Source organism: Leucopleurus acutus, assembly GCF_964270905.1.
Source record: "Leucopleurus acutus genome assembly, chromosome: 16".
Lineage (NCBI taxonomy): Eukaryota > Metazoa > Chordata > Mammalia > Artiodactyla > Delphinidae > Leucopleurus > Leucopleurus acutus.
Genome location: NC_139158.1, coordinates 66,676,670 through 66,687,215, shown reverse-complemented (window position 1 = coordinate 66,687,215; position 10,546 = coordinate 66,676,670). Strand labels below are relative to the sequence as shown.

Below are 10,546 nucleotides of genomic sequence, written 5' to 3'. Positions count from 1 at the left end.
TCTTTGCCTGAGAGGTTTCTACAGCTGCTAGAACCCGCCCTGCCCAGACTAGAAGAACCCGAGAACTGATGTCCCCAGGAGCTGCCCTCAAACAGTGGTTGATGGGCGACGATGCACAAGCATCCCGGCAATCTCAGCCCTTGGGTGGATACTCTGAGTGCTCTACACTGGCTCCCAGAGTTTCCCGAGTGGGATTAAGGTGGTAATTGGTTTGATCATGAACACTTTAAAGGCTGCCTTCCCTTCCCCATCACATTTTTTTTTTTACAAATTTTTTTAAATTAATTAATTTATGGCTGTGTTGGGTCTTCGTTTCTGTGCAAGGGCTTTCTCTCGTTGTGGCAAGTGGGGGCCACTCTTCATCGCACGCACAGGCTCAGTAATTGTGGCTCACAGGCCCAGTTGCTCCGCAGCATGTGGGATCTTCCCAGACCAGGGCTCGAACCCGTGTCCCCTGCATTGGCAGGCAGACTCTCAACCACTGTGCCACCAGGGAAGCCCGTCTCCCCCCACCATCACATTTTCTCTCCTCTACTGGTTATTTCCCTGGATCCTCTTCCCAGTAAACTACTTGTACCCGCCTCCTTGTTTCAGAGTCTGCTTCTGGGGAGCCCAAAGGAAGGCAGGTGATAATCGCATCAGCTGTTTACCAGGACCTGGTTATGCCCTATCCTCCCCTCACCCCCAGAAGCTGGACGTGAACCCACTGAGTCCCTAGTCACCCTGCAAGGAGGTATTCCCAGCAAATTTGACAGGGGAGGACACAGGCTTTAGAGAGGCCTTTCCCCGAGGCCCAAAGCAAGTAAGTTGGACTGGCTCTTTCCACGGTGAGGCAATGGCCTGAAAACCAGACATAGGAACTGGGTCTGTGCTGCCTCTAGTTCCCCTGTGCTGACCAACTCAGTGCCTGCAAACAGGAGGATGTTCAGTAAGCACGTCCAGCCAATAAATATTGAATCCCCACTAGGGTTAAATAGATCCTTTTACATGGATTACCTAATATCATCATTATAAGAGTCCTAGGACATGGCTACTATTATTATCATCCTTATTTCATGGGATAAAGTGCGGGAAAGGGGGAAAGGGACCGGTCCAAGGCCACGTGGCCAGTGCTGGATGAACCCGAGCCCTTCACAGTCCATCACAGGATGGATGATGGTGGCAGACAAGTGAACAAAAGGGGCGAGGCAAAGCCATGGCTCACCCCGCCTCCAGTTGGGTGACAGTGCATCGTCCCATCTTGGAATGCATCTCTGTCACACACAGGGTAAATGGGTCTATTCCCTGTGAATTATCTGCTAGCCGGCAGCTCCATCCACCTGCTCATTTATGCAATTAAGAAAGCATCCAACGAGCCTTCTGATTCCCAGTCCCCAGGGGCCCGACCGCATAACTTGGAAATGACTGTTCGGTACAGTCTGATCAAAGGCCGGTTGTTCAGTAATTAGAAATCACGGCCTCTTCCTCCAGGCTTGGGGCTCATAAACAACAGTTGGATGAGTCTTTTATTCGGGTCAGACCCAAAACCTAGACAGATCCATTGCCTCCTAATTTACACCCGTTTCAATGGGGAGGGCAGCAGGAGGCTGAGTTTTTGCTCCCGGAGACCCTCTGGCTCCTGTGTCTGCAGCAGAGAGGGAGGGAGAGAGGGAGCACGTACTGAAATGAGCCCATGAACTGCCCCCAAACTGAGATGGACAGTTGTCTTAGAGAGCCAGCATCAGCACCAGGTCCAGGGCTGAGCAGGGAGTGGAATCCCATGTTCTTTCATTGAGGTTCCCACAGCAGCAGCGCTGAGAAATGGGAATGTGGTCAGGGTTCATCCTTGAAGACCACAGATGGAGCTGACCATCCAAAGACCCCTTAAATAAGAGAGGGTTGGCAGTAGGGGGGTTCAGCTAGAGTACCAGATGGTTCCTTCACTGAGCCATTCAATAAATATTTATTGAGGACCTACTAAGTGTAAGCACTCTGCTAGGCACAGGGATCCGATGGTGAATAAAAAAGACCTGCCCTTGAAGATAGTACAGGCTAGTGGGGGAGGACGGTCCATCCCGGTGGGAAAGTAAAATCCAGAGTTAGAGGGGGTGTGCGTGTACGTGCTGAAAAGGAGGAGTGTGGGGACAGAGGCCAGTCCCCCAGAGCTGACAACAGAAATGGTCTTCATCCTCCCAGAATCTCCAGGAATACGCTGCACATCTGGAAATGCAACTTGGCAATCCAGCTGTGGCCCCCAAGCCCTGTCTTTCGCCCTGTCCTCAAACTCTCAGGTACCGGACGTTGGTGCCCAAAAACAGGAAGTCCTAGGAGAGACAAGACAGGACAGGATGGTAAAGCATCCTCTACTCCAAAAAGATGCATCTCTGATATAAAGGGAGGCCCACGTGTGGGGAAGCACAAGCTCTGCCAGAAAGCAGGTCAGTGCGTAAATCGAGCGTGTGCCTCTGTTCCCGAGGTCTCCATAAAGCACAGCTTTTGCCAGCTACCTTCTCTAAGGGGGCAATTAATCTGTCATCTCCCAAGCTGCTGCTTCCTGGCAGACCTCATAAATGTCCCCTGTGTCACCTAAATTCTCTCTCCTTGGTGAATAAGACCAAACTGTGAGCTGCTGGGGTTTATTCTCCTACTTCCTCATAAGTTTCCATCACCAAAGGGGTGGGAATTCTGAACTCAGAGCAAAATCCAATTCTTTCCCACAGCAACCATCCCCTGCCTTTGGGGGTCAAACACATGGGCAGAGCTGACCTCAAATTTTTATTGGATATAATGGTGTATACAGTTGACCGCTGAACAACTGCGGGGTTAGGGGCACTGATGGGTGGGAAAATCCACGTATAATTTAGAGTCAGCCCTCCGTATCCGCGGTTCCTCGCGGCCGCAGTTCCTCATACACAGATTCAACCAACTGCAGAGATGGTATAGTACCACAGTATTGTATTTATTATTGAAAAAAACCTGCATATACACGGACATGGGGCCATTCAAACCCGTGTTGTTCAAGGGTCAATCTCACAAATTTCTAATGACTTCCATGGTGCCAAACTGAGCTAGAAGCTCTAATCTTCATAACTGCCCAGTGAGGTCTGGGCTACACCCCACTTTACACAGGGGAAAACTGAGGCCAGCTGCATGAATTGTCACTCAGTCCTTGCTTTGAACAATGATCTGTCTCACTCCTTATAAACTCTCAACAATAGTTGGATGTTGAGTATCTCTGGACACAAAAGGGCTCGGGATATTTGTTTTTCAAACGTCTCAGTTGATCTCTGTTTCAATGTTCCTATCACTCTGCTGCCTGTCCCTCTCTTTAGTAGCTGTTGTTTGCTGGATGTTGACTATGTACCAGGCACAAAGCAGCATCTCCTTTAATGCTCACAAGCCTGCCAACCCAGTCATCCCACCTTACGGATGCTCTTCTAGAAAGATAACCTGAACCATGGGGCACAGATGGCGCATAAAATGCTTGGTCAGAAGAGTGGAGAGTCTGGTGAAGAATCAGACATATTCCTTGGTATTCAAATAGTTAAGTAAATTATGGTCCCTTGCATGCTTGGGACAGAATTTAACATTGGTGTGGGGAAGGGAGACTAGACTGCAACCAAAAGAAAACAGGTCTGAGCGCTAGCAAGGCAACTATCCATAACAAGAAAACAATTTCAAAAAATGCTTGGAGGAGACAAAAGGCTGGAAGGAAGTACACCAGAAGTCAAGCTATGAGTGTGGTGGGGCAATGGGTCTCTGAGGGACGGCACACCAAACATGTATCTATTAATACATCAAAGCTCTTCTACTTAAGAAATTAGAAGAAATTTTATTTTAATTAATTAATTAATTTTGGCCTCACCACACGGCTTGTGGGATCTCAGTTCCCAGACCAGGGATTGAACCCGGGCCTTCAGCAATGAAAGTGCTGAGTCCTAACCACTGGGCCACCAGGGAATTCCCAAGAAATTAGAAGAAATTTTAAAAACTTACAAATGGCTTTCATAACCTGAGCTGTTGGCATGACTAGGATTGCTGTATTTTTAAAACGAGCTGGTCTTGAGGCTCTCCCAGGTCACCCACGGCCGGGGGGCGGGGCGGCGGAGGTTGGAAAGTTGTGACACAGGTTGTGTCAAATCCCTCCTGCCCCCATAGAGGTGCCACTTCTAAAGGACACGTGGTCGGCCTCATGGCATCCAGCTGACCCTGAACCATCCCACCCCCGTGGAGGCTTTCCCAGCTGCAGGGCTGGGCTGGGTCCCACCCACTGAGTTATAGCCTACAAACCAGGAAAGCTAACCAACCCCCCTCCCCAGTTCCTCAGAACCCTGCTGAACCCACTGACCTTGTGGATCTGGAGAACAGGGTCATAGAGCTGAATACGCTTTAGCAGAGGGAGGGGGAAGCCTTCTGCCAACTTATCTGGAGGTTGCAGCAGAACATCGAGAGAGATTTGTTAATAAATAATTACAGAGAAAGTTTACACCAAGAAGTTCCTCTCTGCAAACCCTATACATGGTATATTCCCATTTAATTACCACCAAAGATTGGGATTATTATTCCCATAATACAGATAAGGAAATTGAGGCATAGAGTGGCCAAGTAACCTGTCCTAGGTTCCATAGCTAGAAAGTGGAAGAACTGGGATTTGATACCAGACAGACTGACGGAGGAGCCTGAGCCCTCAGCCATGGTGCTCTGTGGAGACAGTGGCAGGGATGGGGCAGCGTCTACTCATGATAAGAATCCAGTGGGCATTTGCTCTCTGCCCCCCACCTGCATCCTGCTTTCTACTGTAGCCAAATGAAGCAGGGTCTCTTTAAGCTTTATTTTTTGACCAGGGAGATGGCAACTAACTGGGGAATGTGATTTTAGAGGTGGGCTGCCTTGTACCCTGTATATTAACTTGGTTCTCAGTCTCACCTGTCACTTCAGGGTGTGTGTGGGCACTTCAGTGAGCCCCTCTTGCTCTCTTAGGAGGAGGTTTACTGTGTTCCAAAAACTGCCCCTATCCTCAACCCTCCTTAGAGGCCTGGAATGAGGTGAGGCCAACTTCAACACTCCCGTCTCACAGACAGGCCACTGAAGCTCAGAGAAGAGAAGTGACTTGCCCAAGGTCACACAGCCTGCAGGAGAGCCCTGGTCCCAGCTTTCTTTCCCCGAAAGAGCAGTGTCCACTCTTGACTTGGAAAAATCCATAGTGATACTTACCATTGACCTTGGGGTAGAGGGTGCTGAGAAGGTAGTAATTGAGCAGCGCCTCCAACAGCTCCACCTGGTGGAGAATAGGAGAGGTACACCATAACCACATGTACCATCTTGCCCACCAACAAACCTCCAGAGAGGCCACCCCGTGGGTGGGGTGGTTTTGTATGTGCTGACATGGCAAAAGGCTTGAAAAAAAGCAAATTTCAGGTAGATACCTACATCATGCTACTACTTTATAAAACTATTTTGAGATGCACATTTATACGTGTACAAAGGGATAGAAAAATTTGGAAGACTACACACCCAACTATCTATCCTCCAGGAAGAACATCAAGGTTTGACTTAGCCTTATCTTTAGTAGTTAATTTTTCTTTTTACAGTGGAAATGTTTTCCCAAGTTACTTATATAATACAAAAGATTTTTAAGTCAAAACAAAAATTATGAAACTCAACTTTTAACACTCGCTATGTGCCACGTATAGGGCTCAGAGCATTACATCTACACCTGATTCAATTTTCACTAGAACACTTCGAAGTTAATATTAATGTCCCCATTTCACAGATAAGAAAACTGAGGCCCACAGAATGAAAGTGACTTGCTAGAAATCGGGCAGCAGGGTCTGAATTTGAATCCAGATTTACCTGATTCTACAGGTCTTATTTTATTTTATTTTATTTTTTGCGGTATGCGGGCCTCTCACTGTTGTGGCCTCTCCCGTTGCGGAGCACAGGCTCCGGATGCGCAGGCTCAGCGGCCATGGCTCACGGGCCCATCCGCTCCGCGACGTGTGGGATCCTCCCGGACCGGGGCACGAACCCGTGTCCCCTGCACCGGCAGGCGGACTCCCAACCACTGCGCCACCAGGGAAGCCCTACAGGTCTTATTTTTTACAGTCAATGTTCTGAAAACACGATAGGATGTATTTTTGTGACTCTTTACATATGAATAATTTACTTCATAGAACATTTTTACATGCCATGCACAGATACAATATTAGTGTGTCATTATTCACTTTAGCCTTTGTTCTCTGAAAGGAGTCATCCTTCAGGGTCCCTGTGGGCAATGTTTCTCCCCACACTTGATGTATTTTTTCCACTTCTACTTGAGGGAAAGTCTGGGAAGTGGGGGACAGGTAAAGTGTGGTCAGAGGGAACCAGTATCCATAGGATGGTAAAAAGGAAGCCAACTACTGTAGATGAAAGTCTTTCCATCTCCTCCTTGGCTTGCGAGCAGCTGCCATCACCCCACCTTCCCTCTTTTCAGAAATCTCTCCTCGACTGTTTCAGCCCACGTAAAACGTCCCATTCTTTTTCCTCTTTGTGGAAATCATCTTTTGGTTTTGCCTGCCCAGCACTCAATTCCTTTTGTTTTCATAATAGTCCCTATTTTCTCCTGGGCAACCCTCCTTTCCAGTCTCAGTCCGTGTGGTTTGGGACTGCAAATCCTGGCTTGGGGAGTGTAGATTAAACCCAAGCTCAGCCAACTGACCTTGTCCAATTTCCGACCACGTGATTGGCTAAAGAATGGGCACATGACCAAGATTAATCCAACGAGGGCTTTTTTTTTTTTTTGTGGGTTAAAAAAAAAAGAAACTACAGGAAATTTGTGAGTTTTTGACCAGTGGGAAGAAACTGCCTGAGAATAAAGCCAACACAGATGAAAGCAGAATGGAGAGATATTCTTTTTTTTTTGGAATATATATATTTTTTCTTTCTAAAAAATTGAATGAAAGATTCTTTAAATTCTGTAGTGCTCTACAATTTTCAAAAGTTTCACACACATGATTTTATATGATCCCTTAATAACTGTTTTCCCCCATCCCTGTATCGCCCCTCTCCCCTTCCCTTGGAGATTCTTGATGTACTAATTTGAACACCTGGATCCAGCTATGCCTGAAACCTCTAGCCTTAGCTTTTTTGTTTTTGTTTTTTGGTTATGATCCTATACATTCCTTCTGTTTGCTTAAGACACTTTTAGTTGGCCTTCTATTCTTTGCAGTTAAAAGAATTCTGTCCAATAGATGATTTAATTATACTGTCTGATATTGGGAAGTAACTGTTCCTCTGCCCTATGGTTCCTGTCTTCAAGAACTTCTATGCTTTTCTAGGGCAGAGAGTAACTCTTCTCCTTTTCTATTTTCTATTATAGGTGCCAAAGCATTGTTTAGTAAATACTCTAAATTAATTATTACCCTAATCATTTCATAAATAAAAACAATAATAACTTACATTGAATACTCCAACTTTAGATTCTTTCAGTTCCACTTGTATCCTATAACAAATCAGAGAAGATTCAGAGATGTGGGCATTATGTTCAAGGGAAACCTAAGCAATGTAGGGATCCCCAGAAAGGAGGAGACACCAGCTTGAGAAGGCACAGGGCCAAGGGTGTTGTAGCAGTGAGAGTGAAAAAGGTGATTGAGGAACCAAAAACAATGATACAACCTTATTGGGAAGACTTGCAGAGGGGAAGTGTGTAGCATAAAAGAACTCAGTCTCTATAATTTCAGGAAGTCAATATTGCTGATGTCTAAAATTCATAGATTAAGAAAAAGCAGTATTAGTAAATTCTTTAGAAATTTGGAAGTAATGGGGGTTAGGTGAAAAGGAAGTTTATGGAGGCAGATCCAGTTGGCCAAAGGAATTGGGCCAACTGGGGTAAAATTTAACTTTCCTTCCCAAACCGTGGGCCCCACGGTTTGACAGGGGGATCTGGTTACATCCCACCTCCAGCTACAGGGAATCAGCTGAAGCGTCAGATGGAGCCCAGTTGAGCGCCCCCCATGTAAGTCACGAGGCTGACTTACTTTTCTGGCTTCAGGAATCCAGTGATCTTGCTGGTGTTGAAGGTCAACATGACAGACACATTAGTGGCCTGGTAATTCCAGTAGAAAGAAACAGGTCTAAATGAAGGAGGTTGTCATGTACAGAACAGATAACTATGAGGACCTGCTGTCTCCTCTAAGCAAACATCTCACTGAGCTAAAGCAGGAACTTGCCCACTAGATTAGACTCCCAGGAAGCTCATCATGGGTGCTCAATAAACATTTGAACTTGGACTTGAATATTTTTACTTGAAATTGCTGACTATGATAGCAATTAAACTTTGAACATACTACCAAGAGAAGGTATAGAGGCCTATGCCTGGAGATCTCTAAAGGGACCATGTCTACCTATCTCAGGGCCAAGGTTCAGCCCGAGTAAATGATAATAGTAATAATAAGAGCTTATGTTTTAATTTAAAATATATCGGGGACACGTAGTTTTTCAGGGCAGAAGTCTGGTGTGTTCCCCTTTGCCTGCAAAGCAATAAAGCTGTCCTTTTCTGCTTTACCAAAATAATAAAAATAAAAAATAATAAAATAAAATATATTGACAACAATTTTGATAACAATAACAACAATATCAAATTGCAGATATAACACCTGGGAGCAATTACTCTTCTAGAAATTTGTCTTGCTGAGTTTCAAACCTGGAACAAGAGAGCAAAGTTCTCCATCCTGTGAGCAGGACCCCCCAAAAAACTCAGAATCCCTTCTCTGTTTGACAGGGTCCATTGAGAAGGGAGACACAACTCTCAATATTTAACCAAGAGGGAATTTCATACAGGGGATTGGTTATGCAAATGATGGAATTGCTGAGAAGTTAAAAAAGAGTTGGAGAGGCAACTCAGAGATTAGCAGAGGTGGGAAGCTGCTTCCACCCCAGGACTGGAGGAACAGAGGGAGGAATTTGGGAGGCACCATGGAGGAGACACAGTCAGTGCCTGAGTCTCTGTCCAAGAAAAAGAGAGAAGAAGAAATACTCTGGCTTCTTCCTTCCTCCCATCCTCTGTTCTCCTGACAGTGTCTTCCATTGGCTGACCTAGCTGGAAGTCAGTGCAAGGAAGCCTGGGAAATGTAGTCTTCAGGGGTCAGATATAAATACAGAGCAGAGCAACAGGTCAAAGATCCCCTCTGCCTTCCTCCCCACAATAGCCCAGACTCACTTAGTTGGGCAAACATACATTAAGCAAATAAACCTGCAAACAGCTACATTGGTATCTTTACAATAAGTCCTATGAGGAAAAATAATAGGGTGCCACAAGAAAAAAAAAATGACAAGGGGCCTAAGGTAGATCAGGGATAAGGGCAACCAAGAAAGGCCTATCTGAGGAAGTGATACTTAAGTTGAGATCTATCTTAAGGAATTAGCCAGGTGGGGAGTGGGGGAAAAAGCATGTAGGAAAAGGGAGCAATGTTTGCCAAGCCTTTGAACCTTACCACACCAAGCCGGAAGACGGGCTCCTTGACGGAGTTGGGCAGGAGCACAGAGGCCTCAATCTCCATCTGGGCAGCTGAGGACAGATTCCCAGGGCTGAAGTTCAGGAACGGGGCAGAGACCACTGTGCCTTGGAGCGTTAAGTTCATGTTGGGGTACAGTCTGGCTAACTGAGGGCAGAATGAAGAAATTATGGCAAGAGAAGGAAACATGCAGGTTTGCTGGGAGAACCTTGAGGGAGTCAGATCAAGCTGAGGACACTTCTTGGTTGGTTTAATTTCCACAAAATGCTCTGTGCCTTTTTCTCTTGAAGGTATAACTGGACATCCTTCCACGTCAGACATACGGAGTCTGTGTCATTTATCTCATGGATGCATTGTATTCCACTGTGCATGGGTACTGCAATTGATCTAACATTATTGCACATCAAGTTGTCTCCAAGGTTTTGCCATTTTAAAGACCACTCTCCTGTGTACCCTTGGCTATTATTTTGGGGGATACATTCCTAGACATGGAATTGCTGAATCCAAGGGCAGGCTTTTTTTTTTTTTGTTGGTACGCGGGCCTCTCACTGTTGTGGCTTCTCCCGTTGCGGAGCACAGGCTCTGGATGCGCAGGCTCGGTGGCCATGGCTCACGGGCCCAGCCACTCCGCGGCATGTGGGATCTTCCCAGACCGGGGCACCAACCCGCGTCCCCTGCATCGGCAGGCGGACTCTCAACCACTACGCCACCAGGGAAGCCCCAGGCAGGTATATTTTTAAAGCTTCTGCCAGTTATTGACTGCCAAGCTGTCCTCCAGAAAGATTAGGCTGATGTCTTTTTCACTCCACACCCCTCCCTGGGCAATGGGTGAGAGCTCTTTTTTTCTCTATACCCCCATCACACTCAGGTAACTGCACATGCAAAGCCCAGACACCACTGTTTCTGAAGCGCAGCACACCTAGATTCCACCATTTCAAAGAGCTGGAAATTTTCCTTTTAATTAGAATTTAATTTGAGGTCAAGACTGTTCCTTTTACGGGGGAAGTTGGTGGAGGAACGACAGTCCCATGAGCCTTTTGGTTATGCAAATATAAAATCTACATTCAGTTGTA

At 46.3% G+C, this 10,546-nt stretch overlaps 1 protein-coding gene across 1 annotated transcript in view; it reads right to left on the bottom strand.

The window, feature by feature from the left end:
* Positions 1-498: 498 nt before the first annotated feature.
* The window catches only part of LBP (lipopolysaccharide binding protein), a 29,932-nt gene continuing 19,884 nt past the window's right edge, over positions 499-10,546 (bottom strand). Inside the window, exons 10-15 of the mRNA XM_082857734.1 lie at positions 9,453-9,620; positions 7,998-8,065; positions 7,420-7,462; positions 5,194-5,257; positions 4,328-4,404; positions 499-2,303 (exon numbers count right to left, since the gene is read on the bottom strand). Of these exons, the coding sequence (XP_082713860.1) occupies positions 2,259-2,303; positions 4,328-4,404; positions 5,194-5,257; positions 7,420-7,462; positions 7,998-8,065; positions 9,453-9,620 (465 nt within the window). The 3' untranslated portion in view covers positions 499-2,258. The remainder of the gene's footprint in view (positions 2,304-4,327; positions 4,405-5,193; positions 5,258-7,419; positions 7,463-7,997; positions 8,066-9,452; positions 9,621-10,546) is intronic.